Source organism: Lytechinus variegatus, chromosome 2, assembly GCF_018143015.1.
Source record: "Lytechinus variegatus isolate NC3 chromosome 2, Lvar_3.0, whole genome shotgun sequence".
Taxonomy (NCBI): Eukaryota; Metazoa; Echinodermata; class Echinoidea; order Temnopleuroida; family Toxopneustidae; genus Lytechinus; species Lytechinus variegatus.
The window spans coordinates 54115218-54137781 of NC_054741.1; the positions used below are offsets into that span (position 1 = coordinate 54115218).

The window sequence follows — 22564 nt, forward strand, 5'->3', positions numbered from 1 at the left end:
AAGTATATGGACCTAGTTAATAAAACTTGGCCATAAGGTTAATCAAGTATTACTGAACATCCTATTAGAGTTTCATGTCACATGACCAAGGTCAAAGGTCATTTAGGGTCAATGAACTTAGACCATGTTGGAGGGATCAACATCGAAATCTTAACCTGAGGTTAAGTTTTTGAAATGTCATCATAACTTAGAAAATATATGGACCTAGTTCATGAAACTTGGACATAAGGTTAATCAAGTATCACTGAACATCCTGCATGTGTTTCACGTCACATGACCAAGGTCAAAGGTCATTTAGGGTCAATGAACTTTGGCCGAATTGGGGATATCTGTTGAATTCCCATCATAACTTTGAAAGTTTATGGATCTGATTCATGAAACTTGGACATAATAGTAATCAAGCATCACTGAACATTTTGTGCAAGTTTCAGGTCTCATGATTAAGGTCAAAAGTCATTTACGGTCAATGAACTTTGGCCGAATCGGGGGTATCTGTTGAATTACCATCATAACTTTGAAAGTTTATTGGTCTAGTTCATTAAACTTGGACATTAGAGTAATCAAGTATCACTGAACATCCTGTGCGCATTTCAGGTCACATGACCAAGGGCAAAGGTCAATGAACTTTGGCCGAATTGGGTGTATCTGTTGAATTACCATCATAACTTTGAAAGTTTATGGATCTGATTCATGAATGTTGTACATAAGAGTAATCAAGTGTCACTGAACATCCTGTGCGAGTTTCAGGTCACATGATCAAGGTCAAAGGTCATGTAAGGTCAATGAACTTTGGCCATGTAGGGGTTTTTTGTTGAATAACCATCATATCTCTGTAAGTTTATTGGTTTAGTTCATAAAAAGTGGACATAAGAGTAACCATGTATCACTGAACATCTTGTGCGAGTAAGAGTAGTATTCAAAGTCAGCACTGCTTCTATATTGAACCGCGTGATGCAGGGGAGACGGCCAGAGGCATTCCACTTGTTTAAGTCTTGAAACGGTTAAAGAGGGGACCAGTATTTTCATAATAACCAGCGTCATATCTTATGATAAGAGTTGCTTGCATTATATATATATATATTGAGCCGAGTCCTACCAAATTTTTTCTTTGGGTGTTTGTGATAATGCTCCACTGAGATATGTAAAACAGGTGAGAAGCAAAATCAGTTTTATTTCATGGACATTGTTAATGGGGAAAAAATATATTAGGACACCAAAACATTGAATTATATTTTTGTTTATTAAAGAGAGAATGTTTGATATTTCATTGTAAAAAGTGAACGCTGCTGCTACATGTATCACGGTAATTCAGGCAAAACTTCCAGAGGCATTCCTTTCAATCTTTTTCTTAATCCTTTTTTTTTCTTTAGATATCCTTGTCTCAACACCCAACAGATTGGTTTACCTTCTCCAGCAAGATCCTCCCGCCATCAGATTAAATAAGTATGTTTGAATTAAACACACCCCTATACTATGTTCATATCGGTTTCCAGTGCATATGTGTTTATTATTTGAGGTCAGGAGAGTGTTTCATTTTTTTTTAAACGACAAGTTGTCAGATCTGACTTTCCTTGATTCTGAGAAGCACTGTAACTATGGTAACTGCCCGAGGGGGGGGCAGTCAAATATATTGCTGTACACACACGTGACCAAGGAATTTACAAACACCCCCTAAACAAGTTTTTCTCTGTGCAAAATGACCCCTAAACAAGTTTTTTGCGGGCTTTATTTACACATTTTGACCCCTAAACAAGTTGTCGCCAAAATATGACCTCAGGGAAAAAGCTTGGGGAATAAAAACATAGCCTTAACACGTTTCGCTAGTCTTTAAAAAGAAAATCTTTCGGGAAAAATTACCCTAAATACGTTGGATCCCGTAATTGAACATTGACCAGTCTTTCAAAACCACCCTTTTTCTTGAAAATCTGTGTTTTTGATACCCTTATCAAGTCCACGCGCGGACCGCATCCAAAACTGAAAAAACACCCCTCTAAACGCGTTTTTTTGGTCATGCGTGTTTACAGCAAAACATTTGACTGCCCCCCCCCCCAGGGTAACTGTTGGATAAAATGGGACTTGTCAGTTAAAACGCCTGACAAGTCCTTTCATAAAACACTACCCTTAAGCTCTTATTTTGAAAAGATTTGTTTTGTGCAGTAATCTGTTATTCAATAATACTTTATTGCATTGAATTTCCGTTATGGTAGTGGAAGAGGGTGGAGTGAGGGGGATGCAGTAATGGGAAAGGGTGGAGTAATCTGGAGCAAGCCAAAGTCATTCCATTTCTATAAACTTGACAAAGTATAAAAAAAAATCACAAAATAGATGCTTTTGATTGTATTTATTCATTCCATATTCGTTGCAGTGTTGAATGGCTGATTATAGATGAATCGGATAAGCTTTTCGAGGAGGGGAAAACCGGCTTCAGGGATCAGCTTGGAATCATCTACCAAGCCTGTGACTCGTCTCAAGTCCGGCGTGCAATGTTCAGTGCGACCTTTGCCTTTGATGTACAGCAGTGGTGCAGGATGAATCTCGATAATGTAGTGACGGTCAGTGTTGGTGCTAGGTTAGTATGGCAAGTTCCCCCAAGTCTGCCCAGTCCCCTTTGTCTGCGCACACGCGCATGCGCGATTCTAACAAAAGAAGATATGAAACCAGCTAGAACTTTACACATGCAATACACAGACAGGTATTCATTAAAAAAATCTGACTCAAAATGGTGAAAAAATAATGAATTTAGGACATTTCATGTGACGGCCTCAAAATGCAGCCTTTCTCATCAAAATCCCTGAATCGTGTGGAAAGTGAATGCATGCACAGACATGGCTTATCATTTTTTTTTTCAATCTGAAAATGACTGCCCGAACTTTTTTCCAGAAAATCCTATATTTTCTTTCATTTTTTAATGAGAAATAGAAATAATTTCTATTTCAAATCGCAATGACTTCACCATCGGCTGCGATTTGAAACTGATTTAGACTTTACTCCAACCATAGGGCTTGTCACAAAGCAAAGTTATGATTTTATTATTCCTAACACAATGACGAACTTCAAATAAAATAAGTTTACTTTGTTGAACCCTCACATTCAAAGCAAAATGTGATTTATTAGAAAATTGCTTCGCATCGGATCGCATAGTGTGCGCTGGGCTTTAAATATATGCTTCGTTTAGATCTACAAATGGTAATTTTATTATTTTTCTTTACTGGCCCACAGCTTTTTTTTATTGCTGAAAGAGTATTTCTTTACCATATACTTGTCCCATACAATAACGCTGCAATCAAAATGTGACCTTTCACCTTTCATTTGTTATTCCATGAACAAAAAAACAAGCTCTTTGCCTAATACTAGAGAAGAAAAAAAAACAATGTTCCTGAGAAATACTTCTTCACTCAGACAGGATGTGAAATTTTATATCTGTTATCTTGTGAGAATTCAGAGATATTAGTTGTAGTGTACAATTGAAATTCTCTGCAATATGATTGTATGTGGTTCAACAAAATTGTCTATTAACTAAAAATGTCACAAGCTGTTTGAAATGATTTATTCAATTTTTTTCTGCCTTTTTAGAAACACAGCCAATGAAAAAATCGATCAAGAACTGACCTTTGTCGGGAGTGAATCGGGAAAGCTTCTTGCTGTACGGAATATGTTCAGTAAGGTAAGTTTGTTTGCGTGTAAGAACCTCTTCAAGTATGTGCCAATAATTCGGTGGATTCACAATACCGAGCGCCACCATCGGCTGGAGCGGACATGCCAAAATTTGCAATGCCTCATTGGAAAAATTGACATCTAAGTTGGCGCTTGTGCGTGCAGAAATTTGCCGCATATATCTTTGCAAAATTTAGACCGTTTTCAGTGAATTCTTCCTCCGCTCTTGCCATGGTTTTCATTTGTGAAGCATCACAGTCACTCTACATCATAGCACCATGTGCTGCTTGCACCTGCGATGTCAACCCTGAAGTTAGAAATTGGCTTATCTGCTGTAACCGATAGGTGGTGCACCATATCGTGAATCCACTGAATTGATTGAGGGCAGTATACATGTAAGAACTGATCAAAGTTGTAGCAATGTGGATTGAAAGGGAATTTACCATCTTACAAATAAATCATTGGCAATCATTAAACCGACAGTGCACAAATTGTTCAATATAATCAAGTCTCAGCTTAATCAAATTCTTCTAGTGAAATATCTGTTACAAAGAATTACATGTATTCAACCCCTCCACCTCCAGAGATGCCATGTTCAAAGACGAGCTATGCGTGAGATTTTCTGTGAATCTGAGTGAGATCATAGACATTGTGTACAATGTATATGGGGATAGGCAGTGATAGTTGCGCGAGACAGAGATTTGAGGGGATGAACAAGAGTCCAAAATGAGTCTCGCGCATAATGCGTGAGACTTGGTAGCTCTGCACCTCTATGTTAATTGAACTGATGAGATAATTTGCCTTTCTTTTCTGTACATACATGTGTGTTACAAAGGTATTACAGATCTTCAGTATAATCATAAAGCGTCATGCCATTGAAAAAAAGCCCAAAGAAATAATGGTAGCATTGAAACAGACAGGGAGAACCCCTAAGAACGGCCTGTAAGGTTAGGGTTCACTTTGTGCCAAGTTTACTAAAAGGGCCAGGACATAAAACCAAATAATTTGTAATGATTGTAATGTGGATATATTAGTGTATCATTTCATAGGGCTTTGTTCCTCTAGTCTTGGTCTTTGTACAGTCTAAACTGAGGACTAAAGAAATGTTCCAGGAACTGATCTATAGCAGATGGTAACTTTCTTTCTTGATAGGGCTTCATTCTTCCAGTCCTGGCCTTTGCACAGTCTAAAGAAAGGTCTAAGGAGTAAGGAATTGTTCCAGAAACTGATCTATGATCGTAATAATGTAGATTTATTATTGTGTCACTTCCTAGGGCGTCATTCCTCCATTCCTGGTCTTTTTTACAGTCTAAAGAGAGGGCCAAATAACTGTTCCAGGAACTGATCTATGATTTTTATAATGTAGATTTGTTATTGTGTCACTTCATAGGGCTTTGTTCCTCCAGTCCTGGTCTTTGTACAGTCTAAAGAGAGGGCCAAAGAACTGTTCCAGGAACTGATTTATGATGGTTATAATGTAGATGTCATCCACTCTGACAAGACACAAACACAGGTAAGAAGAAAAGTTTTTAAAAAAATTAAGATTCATAGAAAACAAATGTGGTAATGAGGACATTCTTAATCCAATAAGTACTGGGCTATTTTGACTCGCAGGAATCGGGGGGGGGGGGGGGTCTGATTGAGCGGCCAAAATCTCAGCCATTGACCGGATGATGTTATCTACCAATTTTCATAGATTTAGATAATAATAATAATAATAATATAGGTATATTTACCCAGGGAAGCCGCTTCAGTTCCGAAAACTGTTCTCCCAGCGGGCCCTGTTATTATTGTTACCCCTGTAATTTATTTGTTCTACCTAATTTGTACATCAGACGTTTTAATATAAATCATGTTATGATCCACCAAATATTCTCATTTTATATAAAATAATCAAATTTCAAGTGTATCTATGAAAAAAGACAAACTATATTTTATCAGTGGAATTTCCGATGTATTTCATTGTTACATTGTTATAATTTATACAGGAAATCTGCATAAACCATGGGTTGGTTTGTTTGATCGATGGTTTAAAAAAACACCTTTGTGAATTCGGGCCATAAATTTTTTTTCATTGATATTGTGAAAGGTTCATTAATTCATAAGTTTGCTGTAAACACAACTTCTATTGGATTTTTACATGAAATCAGAGTTATGAGCAAATTTTGATCTCATGTTCGAGTACAAAATATTGTTTAATTCTGAGCCCTCAAGTGGTGTAATGAAGAACTTGTGACTCCAAAGAAAATGTCATTGCCAAAATTTATCATGAAAAGGTGTGGGGGCTGGACCACTCAGTCTTTTCATGGTTGACATTCACACATGACTAAGGATTGATCTTACCTTAATAAGTCACTTCCTCTCCCAGAGGTTCATAATAAAGTTGATACATGACATGATCAAAACTTTTAAGCAGAATCGGTAAAACCCCCATTCCACAGAGATCAAGACCGCTGAAAGACCTTTGAAAGACCATGAATTTTGGTTGATCTTTCAGAGGTCTCTCAATGAAGCTACAATGGTCTTAGAAGTCTTGCATGAGTCCTGACCAATCTGTCAGTGGTCTTTGTGGACTTCATGAGCTCCAAAACTTTTTGAAATGGTTCAAAACAGTCTTACAACAGTCTTACAGGAAAATGGTCTTTCAGCCATTTTTCTGCGGTCTTTCGATGAACTTTCAAAGGTCTTAATAGTCTTTCAATGATCTTTTGGCAGTCTCTCAAGATTTTTGCAGAGATCACTGTAAGACTCATGAGAGATTGAAAGACCAGGCAAAGTCCATGGAAAGAATTCTGACGGATCACTTGTTGCATAAAAGATCTATGAAAGACCATTGAAAGACCTCTATAGGCCTAGGAAATATCCATCATTCTTTCAGAGTTCTTTGAGGGGTCTTTCTTAGCCATTCCACAGAGATGACAAATTTCAGTGATCTTGAAGACCACTGTAAGACCTCACCAATTTTAAGTCTTTTAATGGTCTTTCAATGGTCTCCGTCCTGTGGAATGGGGGCCTTAATGAGTTTTAAGAACTGATTTAGAATTTCAGCTTTTTTTTATGTTGTTCGTTCAGAGGGACAACATCGTGAAGGCTTTCCGAGCGGGTAAGATCTGGGTGCTGATTGCCACTGAACTGATGGGGCGTGGCATAGACTTCAAGGGCGTCAACCTTGTCATCAACTATGACTTCCCGACGTCGGCGGTCAGTTACATCCACCGGATAGGACGAACGGGAAGGGCGGGGCGCAACGGAAGGGCAGTCACATTCTTCACAGAAGACGATACAATTCACTTACGAAGGTAGATACATTCAAACCTGTAGCTGAAGACCACATTCCTAATGGTCTTTATTGACAAGTTGCCATAGTGCATGCTATATGGAGGAAATAAATTTGATTTTAATTGATTGTTTTCTTCTGCATTCATAACATTCGTATACAATTTTCATTAACAAACATAATTTATCGGTAATTGATTTTGGTATGAATCATAAAGAAAAAAATTAAAAAGTCATTCTAATTATATATGATCTACTACCAACAAAGAAAATCTAACATTTACAGTTTGCAGGAATATTGTCATTATAAGCAGATTGCTTGAAAAAAATGACAACCCCGGAATAAAACTCATTAAATTAATATATACATTTATAAAGCTGAATGGTAATGTTATTTTGTTCATAAATTTATAATGATGAAGATGGAGATGATAGTGATAATGGTGAAAATGAAGGCCATGATGGAGATGATGATGATGGTGGTGGTGGTCATGTTTTAGTGTGGTGGCATATTTTATGAATATTGTGCAAATTAGGTAATAAAAGTAGATTTCAATAAAAAAAATTGATAAAACAATGATGGCATGAGGGTTGTTAAATAGTTATTGATGAGCATATATATATATAGTTTTAGATATTGTTTATTGTAAATGTTTATTGTAAATGGTTATGATGAATTATTTTCAATTCTGTGTCTTTCTAGCATTGCCAATGTGATGCGTAATGCGGGCTGCCCAGTACCTGATTACATGCTGCAGATTAGGAAACTGTCAAAGTAAGTACCATCCTATTTGCATATGTCTTCACTTATTGTGGGCATTTGTATCTGTCATCAAATAAACTTGTGGATTTGATTGCTTGGTGTTACACAAATCTACCAAGCTGTGAGAAATTCAGTTCAGTATCACCTCTCGCCTTCCCCCTTCTCCTTTCTTTAATGTTTCTTCTATTTATTCGTCATATTCTTTTTCTTCTCCTCCCATTTATACTTCTGTTTCTTCTCCCTCCTCTTTCTCCCTCCTCTTTCTCCTCTTCTTTTCTCCTTCTTCCTCTTTCTTGCCTTCTGTTTCTTTGTCTTTCTCTTTGTCTTCTTGCCTTTCCTTCCTTTTCTTATTATTTTTTCCACCTTGTTTTCCTCTTGTCATTCTATCCCTTCTTGTCTCCTTTTGCTAGTTTGGTTCTTTTGCATAGAATAAAAAGAAGTTAATCCTCCTATTCACATTACAGGAGAAAGAAGCGATCCTTAGAGAGGAATCCAGTGAAACGGGATACCATCAGAACACTCCCTAAAGATGAACTACGCAAGGCAAAGAGAAAAACGTAAGTTATGGCACACTCCTTCTCTGTTCATGTTGAGTTTCTGGTGTCGTGTCTCTATATTCTTTATTCAGGTAAACATGATTATTCATATTCTTAGAAAGATTGTAAGTTTTCGTTGATTAATTTTTTTTTTTACTATTATTATTATTGGTTTTTTTTTTTTTGGGGGGGGGTTATTAAAGGTGAATAGAAGTTTATACTTGAGCATCAATTGCATGAATCTAAATTCAATTCAAGGTTTATCAAAAAACATGAGTCGTAGCCAAATGGATGAATGGTCATTTTTACAAAGTACAAACAGTTAAAAATCTCATTTCATATTTCAAACATTAAAAAGCAGTAACCTTTGTAAAAACTGATGTAAGAAATATAGTTAATAAGGCAATGAAAATTAATATACATAAGATAATGAGGAAGTGGTAAATAATAATAAAAACAAATAAAAGCAAGTTGTAAAAGATCATTAAAAATGTATTGATATTGAATAAAAGTGTTGATTTCATCATTCATTAAAAGGCTTGATATTGGAAGTAGGTATACTTATGGTATTGCTTTCAAATGAGTAATGCATTTATTGATTGGGCATGTCTCAACTTTTCAACCTTTAGATGAATATTATTTTTGATTTCACCTTGTATGCACAAAGATATATCGGATGACCCATCCTAATTCAGCGATCGTCAAATCATCCATGCCCATAATTTTTAGCTCTTCCGGCCCGAAGCGCCAAATGAGCTTATGCCGTGGTGTGTCGTCTGTCGTCCGTCCACAATTTCAAAATGCTACTTCTTCGCTAGATATGATAGCACTAGGTGAGGCATTCAAAACAGAATTTTGAAATTCATTAAATATGCTGATTTATGCCCATTTTTCAAAATTCACAAAAAATGCTTCTTTATTTGTTGACCTATTTTGAATTTTTTGCGTCCATCTGGTAGAGCTTCAGGAGGTCCACCAAACTTCTACTCAGAATTTTAGGCTAATTTATGCAAAATTAATTTATTCATATTTTTAAAAATTCACATAAAATGCTTTTTCTTCTTTATCGTTGACTGATTTTGAATTTTTATTCTTCCATCTGGTAGAACTTTATGTGGTTCACCAAACTTCTACCCAGAATTTTAAAAATTTTCAGTACACAATTATTCATGCTAATTTATGCAAAATTTATTTAGAAATCACAGAAAATGCCTCTGTTTTATTTGTTGACAGATTTTGATTTTTTTTCTTCCATCTGGTAGAGCTGCATGAGGTTCACCAAACTTGTACACAAAATTTTGAAATTTTGTCTGGAAAATCATTTATGCTAATTTATGCAAATTTATTCATAAATCACAAAAAAGTCTTCATTTGTTGATCAACTTCAATTTTGTTTGCTTTACATGATAGCTTGAGGAGGTGATACAAAATTTCAACACAATTTTGAAATTTATTAAAAATGCTAATTTATTCATATATTTTCAAAACTCACAAAAATTACTTATTTATTTGTTGATTGGTTTTGATTATTTTTGTTCCATCTGAGAACTACATGAGGTTCACCAAGGTTCTACACAGAGTTAAGAAATTTTGACTAGAAAGTTATTTATGCTTAATTCATATGAAATCTATTCATAGATCACAAAAATGCTTCTATGTCATTTCTTCATCAATTTCAATTCTATATCCTCAATTTATGTCACCAATATAATTCACTACAGTGTCAACTTGGCTGAAATTAACATTGTGTTAAATTTCGTTGCGAGATGCCGGATGAGCTCCACATCATGGATTTGCTATTTTTTTGTTCAGTAGTGTGCATGTAGGCCTTGTGGAAAAGGATTGAGTATAAATTGCTTAGTCGTTGGGAATCCATCTCATTTAATCTGGTCTTTGTACAAGTTTTGATATTTTCGAATTTTTCCTATTTTTACTTGCAGGGAGTTGATGAAAAGGAAACATGGCAAGAAGCAATCTTCCATCTCAGAGAGTAACACAGAGAAGGATCAATTAAATGATTCTGCGCCACCAAAGTCAAAAAGGAGGAAAGGAGAAAAGGAAGATGTGAATAAGAGTGAAAGAATCAGTGAAGGAACATCAGGGAAGAAGAAGAAGCAAAAAGTTAAGAAAAAGAAGAAGAAACCAGCATTATAGCCTGAAGAACTTTGGTCGGACAATTGCACCAACGGTTGTGATTATAGTTTATACATGAATGTGGAATATCATCATTTTGTTATTCTGCTATCTTTATGCTTCCGCCCGTGATAGGTGGTTGCCGTAAGCATTTTGTCTTCGGGTCGTCTGACATCTTTCCGGTTTTCGTTCTTGTGAAAACTAAAGAATTGTTTTGATGGATAAACTTTTATCTTGGTCTATTAAAGTGTGTATGTACTATTTCATTTCAGTTGTAAGGGATACATCATCAAGTCAAGTATTGGTGCTTATTCCTCGTCTATTACTGCTGTGGGATCACCATCAATGAAGAAAATATTCTTTTATTTTCATGACAAAAATATGTCAAATGTTACAAAATGTCCCATACGACACAGCACGGAGTTGAATCACAGTTCCAAGGTTTTAGAATGTTAGATGGTAGGTATATAATACAGGGGCCGTGGAAGCGGGGGGTGGGGCTGGGGGGCTTTAGCTTCCCCCACTCTATCCAAAATCCTGTACGAAAACGTAAAAATTACCAAATGATTGTGATTTTTTGCATGGTCAGCCCCCCCCACTTTGAAAACCGTCCTGCGGCCCCTGTAATATACTTCCAATCAGGCAATGGCTGTGGCATACATTTCAACTGTATGCATTAGAGAATCATCTACACTACACAATTTCAATTTATGGTATAATAACATTGATTCAACAAAAATAGGAAAAGGCAGCCATGATACTTGAACCCCCTTCCTTTTGTTCATATCATTCTTAGGCTTGAGCCAGTCATACCACAACAATTTTAATGTTTTCATGTTAATTGCTTCTGTTGATGTACTGAATAAAATAAATAGCAATGATAACAATAATGGAATTTCTGTGATGCGACTGTATTCTGATAATTATTTTTCACTTTCCTGTGTTCAGACATAACCAGTGACAGCAGCACAGTCAGGCTAATAAATTCTATTGGAGAGCAAAATATTTGGTATTTTTTTAGTTTGAGATTTTTTACCATTTTTTCTTTCGGCAGGAGTTTCTGCATTTATTGTATATTCAAAATAAATTTTCAATACTAGTACATGAACATAATATGATATGGCATAATGAAGTCTTATCTACTTGTAGAAGCGATAACATAATTTAGACATTTATAAAATATTGTAAGAATAAGATAAATGAAAGAAAAATGCAGAGGCCAAACTATAATAAGCAAAAAATTGCTGTAATCATAGCAGCCAAAAAGGGATATACAAAATATTGTGTTGATACATACATGTAAGTCAAACTTTATGTTATATAGACCCTACTTTAATTTTTTTTTACCACACCATGATCCCCACTACCTGCAAATATTTATGTTGAAGTGAATATTCATATACTGCAACAATGTCCATTATGTAGTCATAAATCATCACATACAAAAGATGCTTTAAAGGCCACCGCACACCTTACGACTGTTCGCGACCCGATTTTGGAACAAATCGAGTTTTGCTCATTTTCTGAAAATGTGAATGGAACATGTCATTTTATTTGAGGTTAAACTTAATTGTTGAATACTAATATAACAATTTTGAAAGATTGCAAGCCTTTATTTTGGAGTAGAAGCCAAATTAGTTTCAAATCGTAGCCAAGCGTACTACTGATATGACGTCATTACGACTAGATATTAAAATCTCTTTTATTGTAATAAGGATGATAACATAGTCACAGATTTGAACATAGGTATTTGTAGAAGGACTTAGAACATTACACAGTAAGATATACCAAGTCTCAATATTAGCATCAAATTCTACTACATTTCATTCTGAAATCAGGTCACTTCTTCAGATTCTTTCTCTGGATAGTAATTGCTGAAAACGAATCATGATTTGTTACCCAAAGACAAACTATGAAAGTGGGGGTGATAGGAAATTGATTATTACAGAATTTGAGTGGATGTGCATCTGACCAATCTCTACTTGATAAAATGCACATTCTCTACAGTTCTATTACTTTATACTTCTGGAAAATTTTTGAAATCATAGTGTAACAGCCCAATTTGTAGGTTCCTATTTAAAATTGCATGTATGACAAAGTCCTACATATGCCACAACTGCACTTAATGTATTTCCAAGATTTTTAGCGACACCTGTATTTTGTAGATTTCTCAAGGTGTAACTTTGGTTCTTGTGTGGTGGACTGGCAAAGGTCATGGTAGGATCGAAGCAAGGAAGCATGTTATAGAAGGGGAATAGTGAGTAGGATTTCAATTTTCTTATCTGGTGCATCAGTGTCTTTGGTGTTCTTGTGAATTGCGGTTTCCATTTAATATTATTTGTTTGGTGTCACCTGTGCCTGGGAGGCGAAAAGCGAACTGACTCCCTGTAACCACTACACCGGGTTTCCCCCCTACTCATAGACGAATAGTGCAGTGGTTTCTTAACGTTGAAAGATGGTGTCTCTCCTCTACACGGGGCCTCCATTTAACGTCCTATCCGAGGGATGGAGTGTTTTCCACTGTAGCAAACCCTGCATCTAAGGAACAGGGGAGAGACGTTTACACACAACGCACTTGCTTCAGTCATCCACCTGGGGTGGACTCGAACCAGCGGTTTCTGGTTCGACAGGCTTTACCAACTGAGCCAACTTCGCTCTCTCTGCTGCTATGATGATTTGCATGGTGCAGAAGAGATGGCCAAGGGTTTTCTACTTGTTTATCCTTTCCTCTTTTCTTCTTAAAACGCCCAGCAATTGACAAATCTTGGGGAAATTGAATCAATACAAAGTTTGCAAAAGACCAATTGACTTGCATAATATAATTCGTCCGTCATGAGCGCCTGTGGGACTAATGCGATAAAAGTTCGGACAAAAACGAATTCGACCGAACTCGTGACGGTTATTTTTTTTCGGTTCTTCTCAGTTCTAGTTTCCAACAATCCCAATTCCTAGACTCTTAGCAGGTCTCTTGATTGCTAAACCAAAATGAATAACATCTGTGAAGTTAAACACACAGTTTACTTCTGGTTGGTTAGTCTACTAACTATTGCTCTCCTATGTAAGACCTCCCAGGCATGCAGCCGAGCGAAAGACTTGAATCCCTTCTCTGTTCTCAGATTAGCCTTGATTTCCCCATGATTTGTCATTGTAAGGTCGCTTTAAGTTGTCTCACTCTCCCAATTCCTCACTTTCTTTTCTTCCCTTTCTTCTATTTTCTCATTTCTTTTGCCTTTTGTTTATTATTCACATAAGTATGACGCACACAAATATGATGTCAATCGATGAGCAAGAAAACTCTGTTTGGTACACAACCGTTTATTCATAATTCTTTTTTTTTTCTTAGAATTAGCAATTGGTTTGGTAAAATCTTTATTTTTTACTCTATAGAAACTATAATTTTGACAAATTTACCGGTATATTTCTACAATACTGTGTGATTTAAAAAAAAAACTTGACACCTTACATATTTAAGGAAAAATAATGTCATGAGCACTTAAATTTTATATATGGCCTGAAAGAGTATCTTCTCCCAAATGATTTGATACCATATAATTATCTGGGGCCCGTTTCATAAAGGACTTGTAACTATTGTAACTTTGCAATAATGGCAACTACCATGGTGACAGGGGTCAGCAGCCAATCAGGATCAATGTTACCATGGTAGTAGCCATAATGTCCTTTATGAAACGGGTCCCTGGTATGTGTTAATGCTTGGATGATCAGGAGGTACCTGTATTCTTTGCAGTGATGTAAAATTTTATTTGTGCCAAAGTAAGGCATGACTGCAATGAATGAATGATGTTTAAAATGATGTCATAATCCTACAGCGGTTGTATTAAAATCCATTTCAAAACACATTTTCAATAATTCACATTATAATTGTTTAATAAACACTTTTTAGTATCAATTCTCAAGTCATGACTTAATTTTATTGAAAAGGGATTTGCAGATCTATGTGTTTTCTAACTCATGTAGGATTATGACATCATTGGCATCTCGGGTTCACTCATTGCATTCATGCCTTACTTTGGCACAAGCCATGAATTTACACCACTGCACAGAACACCTTCTGATTATCCAAGCGTGAAGACATACCACATAAAAATGATATTAAATTATTTTGGAGAAGATACTCTTTCCAACCATGTATAATGATTATGCATTCATGATATATTTTTTTCCTTTAAATGGGGATTTGTGAGGTGTCAAGTTTTTTTACTCACACGGTATATGTTTATAAATGTCAGTTTGTTATTGATTTGTTTTTCAATTTTTCAATGGTATGTTACATTGTCCTCTCAATTATAAACACCTTATATATACACAAGTACATGTATAGTATACTGAAAGACTTTCATGAGAATTTTACAACTTAAGGAATAATTTGCAAATCATAGATGATAAAATAGGTAATGTCAGACCATTGCTAAATTATTACATTTTAATATACCAGAATATCAGATATGCGTATGAATCTAGATGTTCTATGGTCTCTAACAGCACTACATTCACAAAATACTAGGAATTATTACCCATATTAGGTAAAATCATATGTCATGGGTAATTATAAAAATCTTTTAGATTTATGTTCCCTAGTATACAGACTTCTGATACCAGTTTTCTGGAATGCGTACTTTCATATGCAATCTATTTCTTAGAAAATAGATATGTGCCTACCCAACATGATATATAAGTATAGTGCGCTTCATTTTTATGTGGACTCCGAACTTTCTGAACCTGATGTGGAGTCGGAGGCAGAGGTAGAGTTGGAGTTGGAACGCCTGAAACGAGCTGCAAAATGATAATTGAGAAATTAATTCAAGTCAGTAACATAGGTAGATATAATCATCAATGACATACATATATGCTTAGAATTAAATATATGTTATAGTTGGGTAATATTACAGCATGGCCAGCTATAATAGTTTTAGGCATTTTGATACTTATGTACATACAGGTGAGATTTTATACCCATTCAATTTTCTTTAATTCAATTCCATTTAATTCAATTTATTCAGGTCCAAAAAGGAAATTTGTTTTGGGATTTACATACATACATTTCATGACAACATCTAAAAATACATGAGTGAAAGACATGCAAAAGTATGAATGGCAATTATAAAGAAATAGTGCACCATTACAAATATATATATATATACATGTATATACACACTTGGTGAATGCTATCCTTGTAATCAAGAGTGCTCGATGTCTGTGATGAGGCAGAGCATGAAATAAAATAAAGTTACACAGATTGTTGCCTGAAACTCCGAGTAGCAAATCAATAAAGTACTGATGAACCACACGTTATCTGTGTAACTTTATTTATTTTATTTTATATATATATATATATATACATGTTGTACATGTATAACTTTACACATTTATATATATATATATACAGACATAATATCAAAGAAAAGAAAAGAAAAATCCTACAAAACATCCTAAATGGGATGAGACGTGAGTTATAGAGAGGTGACAATCCAGATTAGTGTAGCAATCTGTCCAATTTAGTGTTTGAAGGAGGAAACAGAGGTCATTGCAATAATGAAATATTGTGTTCTGGTGATAAACTTAATTTCCATCAGAATAATTCCAACAGAAACCAATATAAATTTTCTGTTGGTCTCCTTGGGAGTGTTTCAACAACATTTTTGTCTGACAAGTTGTCAGATCTGACAAATTTCTGGCTGAGAGGCACTGTTACTATAGTAACTGTCGGAAAAAACAAGACTTGTCAGATAAAACGTCCGACAAGTCCTTTCATAAAACATTCCACTGAAGGACCCTATTGGAAATTTAACATTGGCAGATATTTGTCAGCTCCTCCCCGACATGTTATGCCACCAAAAATCGGCTCGCACAGTTTCAAAATTCCCTCCCCCCTTCCCCCGGAATGAGATTCTGCATCCATCCGCCCCTTTACAAACAACAAGTACATGTAGTATTATTTTTACTCACCGTTATCGGGTAGTCGGATTACTGGGGTACAGAGGTGCTCCAGTACCTCGCATGCAGAATCGAAGCCGAAATCCCTGGTGTCCATTAAGCCCAGTTTGCCTTCCTGTGCCAGCGTGAGGTAGACGACGATGTCAGCATCTGAAGGCTGATCCTTGTGGTCATTGTGGATGCTTGAAATGAATTCCTCGGAGCATTCTCCACCTCCCGAGACATGGTCATTGTATCTTGGACAGAGCCCCAGGAATATGGCGTTGATGTCAAGACTGTGGGTTGGGTTTCCTGATGGGGCAAACAAAGAGCATGAAACATTGTTTAGGAAATCAGTAGTGATGAGGAATAGAAGGAGAAACTAGTGGAGAGTGATGGTGAGGGAGATGATGGATGATGTGATTGAACAAAGGATTAGAAGAAGATGGTGATGAAAAGGAGAAGGAAGAGGGAGAAGGAGATTAGGGATGTATGGAAGGGTTAGGACAAAGAGAGGAGGAGAAGATCGAGGAGCATGGGTGGAAATCCCAGGGGGACATGTCCCCCCCCTGCCCAAAATATTAGGGGGCACAATATCAAATGTCCCACTACCACTTTTTGTCTTTTATGATGGAGAAAAAACATTCACTACCGAAATAATACATGAAAACCACATTGTTTATGTTAAATCTATGTGACTAAGTTGATGGAACATTTCTTCTTATTATTTCATGTAGACTAAAATTGGTTTTCTGAGATAATTCAAAGTTAAAACAGGTTGGCTGAATTGCAGTAAAAAGGTAATAGGGCCTATTTTGAACCATATGTCCTCCATTTGGAAAAACAAATGCACAAGTACCATACAAAGAGTAAATTAAAGAGATTGGAAAGGTTTTTTTCCCCGGGGGAAATTCAGTAGATGATAACCTACGATAATGCCAGTGGTATGACTTCTCTGTAAGAATTAATGTTAGTCATCCTGCACAGATTTCAATATAAAAATATCTACCTCCCCCAATTTCAATGTAAAACAAGGCTTGATTCCTCCTTGAATGCATTGAATTGCAACTGTTGCTGGTTAATGCAAGTGCTTCCTTATCGGCAAACCTGCAAAGAATTTTGTTTCATTTGATAAAATACAAAACAAATGGAGTGTATGTGACATTGTCTCCTTTTCATTGTCATCCTTGTGTATATAATTTGAAATAAGTTAAACATTTTTTTTACATCCAACTTTGATAAAAAATTTCAGTGTTATGGTTCTGTTTTTTTTTCTAATTCATAATCAAGATTTTGTTCGGGTGGACTTGCCCTTTAAGGATGTTAATTAAGTTGTTTTTTGGGGGGGTTACCCCTGTTAGCCTTCCATGCTGTTTAAAGGAAGCAAGCAAATTCATACCCCTTTTCTTAGGTATTTGAAAGAAAAGCTGGAAAATTGCCCTCTAAAAATCGGATTATCAAGGAAAGTTTTGTACTTAAAGCTAATTCAAAATATTTTTAAGATTCCCTATTACAACGATTTTTCTGGATTATCCCCCGAACGTAAAGCTTTTATCAGGGGCCCGGAGTGGTTTTGAAAGTGGGGGCTGCCCATGCAAAAAAAAACCCACAATCAGATAGTCATTTGTACATTTTTGTACACGGTTTGGGAAAGAAGAAGGGGGTGGCCCCAGCCCCAGCCCCCCCCCCCCGGCTTCCGCAGCCCCTGTCTAAAATATATCCTTTTCTGTACAGATGATCAAAGAATGAAGAGGGGGGAGGGGCTCTGATAATATCACCTCTTACCTTGTGTATAGTGCACCGCGGCACAAATGGCAAAGACGAGTCCGAGAATAACAGAAAATCGTGTCTGTCATTTAAAAGAAAAGTGAAAAACAATGAAAATAACAAATAAATCTTTACTAATAGGTACACGCATATAATCATACTGTTTCACATTCGGCATCACTTTCAGATTTGTTTTTTAAAGGTTATTCTTTGGGCCTGATGTTGCCATCATAAAATGATGAAATGTGGTCCATAACTGCCACGCAATAAACCACAATTAAATTAAATCGAAAGTTTTACATCAAGCTAATTAAAAACGAATTAACACTATTCTTAAATCTGTCCTTGTTGGGAGAGAAAGGGAATGTGTTGCCAGGAAGTGAATTCCACCGCCGAGCCGTCAGAGGTATATAAAGATTGATGGAGAAGAAGTGTTCGACTTTGAGACTTATTCGTTTTCTTAATATTTGTTACTAAGGCTTTATGATAAACAATAATCCAAACTTGATTTTATTAAAAAATCAATTCTTTCGTCCTGAAAAAAATAGGCATACCAGTACAGGTACAATTTAAGATAAAATAGAAATAGTCTGCTTCGGCATATGGAATAAAGTAATCACATAAGGTTTAGTAAATGCCGTGGAAATAAAATCGTAGATTTTAAAAGGAGCATAGCTCTCAAAAATGAAAGGAAAAGTCACACTCTTCGTCAGTGCCCATGATGTGACAAAAAAAAGAGAATTCAAAATTCGTTTCTGAAACAGTCGTGAAAAACACGTCTGTTACAATTTCCTCTGGCTGCTATTCTCTGAAGCATTTTGCTTACGATAGCTGGCCACTGCATTTTATTTTATATATTATTGCTTACATGTATATCTATGTAAATTATTCTTCTATTATGTAATCGTCACAATTTGTAATTCTTTCATTTATTTTTGTATTTCTTTATATTCATTATGATTACTGTGTTTCATATATTGAATTTTCAATAATGCAGAAACACCTGCAAAAAAGGTATGTATAACGATGAGGTGATGTCACAACATGAACACTTTCAAAATTCTTTACCCTCGCGGTTATCCCGGGCTGTTATACTCCCTTTTAACTACATCCTCATTTATATTTTCACGATTTCTGCCTCTGTAAATAACTTCAGGATGAGTTTCCTTTTGATTTCAGAAATATTCAGTCTATGTAACAGTGCCGTTAGAAATAAAGAATGTCCGCATCATACAAAACACTTTTTAAGAAATGGATTATGACATCAGGCGGATTCGGAAAAAAAATTACATTACAAATGTTAATTTTGCTTCTGAAGGGGGGGGGCACAGCCGGCCCATGAATGAATCAACCACCGAACATGAACATATATAACTTTTAGAGCCCCGATACTGTTCAAATTGCCATAAACAAAATTTCTCATTAATCTGAATTCGGAATAGAAATTTTGACGAAAACGGTCCAATTAACGGACAGGTGAAATAATTTTTTTTTCTTCAAATATTAAAAGCCAATGATTCTAGAGATATATAAATCATAAAATATAGTATTATGGAAGAAAATCGCATAACATGAAAGTTTTCAGTACTCACCAATTCCATGGTTTGATTATGTGATACTGGAGGTACAGGTGCTCTCAAAACCCAGATGATTTATGATGTAGATTTCGGAAACACTAAACCCTTTTTATACCTTTCCCCAACCATCAGAAACAAAAGTAGAGAGAGTTAATCATTGTATGATTAATTATAGGATGATGGAATTCGGCTTTTAGAAATCATTGATCCACATATTAATCCTCAGAGATTGGGATTATTTCATTATCGTGTATCATCAAGACTTGGATTTGGATCAGATATGAATAAAGGCAAGGTTATGATTTGACAAACGTGGAGAAACTTATCCAGATGGATCTAGCCAACTAAGTGTCAAGTCAAAATTGAAATGTGTTCCCAGGGATGATAACATTTTCAAATTGCTTGATTTATAGTTATACCTTGGATTGGATGCATTCTACATGTCTATATCAAATTTGAAAGTGTTTGACCATATCTTTTTTTTTAATTCATATACATACTTCGGGAACAATTTTGATCGAAAATTCCTGTGTTTTCAGAATGTTATTCGTCAAGCAGTGTTAGACAGTTAAGAGAGTTCAGTTTACAATGTGAATGAGTTATTTACCATGCATTCATCTACCCCCCCCCATAACCTGATGACGCCATTAAAAGGCTGATGGTTGGACAGTGGTGTACCTTGAAAACGTACTTTGGCCACATCGAAAAGCAAGGGGGGAAGCCATTTACATCCTTTTGGTAAAAAGGAAGATACTATTCGCAGAATCGTTGTCAAGGGATCGAGAGCACGGGTTGACGCCCCTATGATTTGGTTTTAGTACTGAAAACAATATATGAAAATAATAACGAGGTGGAGAAAGGAAGAAAGAAGAAGTATTGTACAAAAAGGAGGTATATTAGCTCCATATTAACCTTATAATTCATTTGGAGAAATAAAATACGAGGTCATATTTATGTCGTCTTCCCCCCCCCCTCCCATATCCTCGCGCCGCCCTTACTATACTATCATTATATTTTTTTATGTTTATATATATATATATATATATTTTTTTTTTTTGTTTTGTATTATGACAAGTCCGTAAAATATGTACGTCCTGCTCCCATATTTGTGTGGGACCTCCATGAAGTTTTATGTCTCTGATTTCTTGTTCTTTGGACAGTCTGTATAATGTTCTCAATTAGGGACCGTAACTTAATTGGTCAGTTTATGAAGTGAAGTAAGACTTGAGAAAAATGGGGGTCTGACGTAATAAAAAGGTTGATCATTCATGGAATTGCCCATTAGTATTTATTAAATTCATTCAGTTCAAATAATATAAGTAATGTTACATTGCAAATGTTACAATGGAAATCAAACAAAACAAGGTTCATAAGACAAATATTTATTCATAATACGGAAAAGTGTACAGAAATCATAGTATTTGACCTATTCATACTGCAGTCGGCTAATGAAAATTTATTCATAAAGATATAAAATTTAGCTAATTAGGACCAATAAAATGTCACAAAGGTACACTCTTAAAACAAATCAGTCAAATTGACTAGACCAGTAGTCAGCTGGGAGCAACTGATATGGCAATCACTGATATTCACATTGGCTGACACATTTTCTAGTCAGAAATAACTCTGTTCTAGTAAAATATGACTAGAAAATTGTCAAATATGGCTTGAATAACAGTTGCACCCAGCTGACCCTATTAACTAGTCATTTTTGACTGATTTGTTTTTAGAGTGTATGTTTTAGTAGTTATCCCGATCCGGGATATCGATACTCTCTCATTGTAACAATAAATTAATTAAAAGCAAAATACATTTATTTCTTCATTCCAGTAGGCTTTATAATCAAATTATACAAATAGGCCTACAGATATTGGAAATAATTAATTCAATTTACATTTCCTTTCACTTGTATCAGTTGCTAGGACACAATACAATACTATACCGGGGATGTGGATTTATCCAATTACATGTACCTCAATCATGACCGCGTCTGTTGCCATGCCCTACAAATTACTTTAGCATGTTTAAAGTACAGGGAAGTTGGGATCATAATGAATGTCGCCTTCGCATTAACACATAATTTATCATTCAACCGACAATAATATATTTTTTCTACTTTTCCAAACCAATCGTTTAGTACATCGTCATCTTGTGGTAGAAAATGTTATTTTGAAGGAGTGGATCAGTTAACGGCTTTCATTGTAGGTCTAATTATTCGAAGTGCATAAACATGGCTTTTAAATGTGTTCATTCATGCCTGCATTTATTTAGACTTATGCATTTAATTTTCACAAAGAAGCATAACTTAATATCAATTTAAGTTAACAAATCCTCAAAACCCCTCAGATTTCGCCCATCATGCCGAGTGCCAAGTCTCATCATACTGATACCAAACAGAACGGATTAATTAAGGTGGCTTGACAGAACCTACTGACAAATTAGGGTATTTAAAGAATCCCGATCCAATATAGAAGTATGAAGGAAATATAATAATTCTAATTGAAATATATCAGCCTTCACACTACCAACGCATAAATTATGATGATTAATTGAGTAATTGCATATTTGGCACATTGATCATGCAACATATATGATATTTCTGAAAATACATACTGAATTATGTTAAAAAGTATTTGGAGACGAGCCAATCGAAACATATGTACCGAAGACGAGCAGCTGCTGCTTATTATGATTGTAGTTGCTGGCATGACGTTAGGAAAATTGTCATTAATCATCTGTTAATTGCCATATTTTGCTTTTGTAGAAAGTAGGCGTGTGTGTTTTTATTTTTTATGTTTTCATGTGGATCGATGTGTGCAAAGGTGGATCCAGGGGTGGGCCGAAGCGGATGGGGCCTCAGCCGCGAAGATGGGGGGGGCAAGAGGGGACAGAAGAAGAGGGTGAAGAAGAGGAAGAAGAAGAAAAAG

At 35.6% G+C, this 22564-nt stretch overlaps 2 protein-coding genes across 2 annotated transcripts in view; one reads left to right on the top strand and one right to left on the bottom strand.

The window, feature by feature from the left end:
- Window positions 1-10539, top strand: part of LOC121408383 (probable ATP-dependent RNA helicase DDX52) — a 33533-nt gene extending 22994 nt beyond the window's left edge. The window contains exons 7-14 of the mRNA XM_041599843.1: window positions 1371-1443; window positions 2366-2569; window positions 3574-3664; window positions 5045-5167; window positions 6727-6953; window positions 7634-7705; window positions 8158-8250; window positions 10170-10539. Coding sequence (XP_041455777.1) covers window positions 1371-1443; window positions 2366-2569; window positions 3574-3664; window positions 5045-5167; window positions 6727-6953; window positions 7634-7705; window positions 8158-8250; window positions 10170-10383 — 1097 coding nt within the window. The 3' untranslated portion in view covers window positions 10384-10539. The remainder of the gene's footprint in view (window positions 1-1370; window positions 1444-2365; window positions 2570-3573; window positions 3665-5044; window positions 5168-6726; window positions 6954-7633; window positions 7706-8157; window positions 8251-10169) is intronic.
- Window positions 10540-14269: 3730 nt separating this feature from the next.
- Window positions 14270-19661, bottom strand: LOC121406863. The gene is made up of 3 exons (XM_041597734.1): window positions 19653-19661; window positions 16327-16675; window positions 14270-15153 (listed from the first exon to the last, which is right to left on the bottom strand). Exons 1-3 carry the CDS (start codon window positions 19659-19661, stop codon window positions 15074-15076), a joined length of 438 nt encoding a protein of 145 aa, XP_041453668.1. The 3' UTR covers window positions 14270-15073.
- Window positions 19662-22564: the final 2903 nt, after the last annotated feature.

Excerpts from the sequence above, each read along its gene's own strand:
- LOC121406863 (XM_041597734.1), bottom strand. Across the intron at positions 15,154-16,326 it reads AATCCGACTACCCGATAACG|CTCGTTTCAGGCGTTCCAAC; the intron begins GTGAGTAAAAAT and ends ATCATTTTGCAG.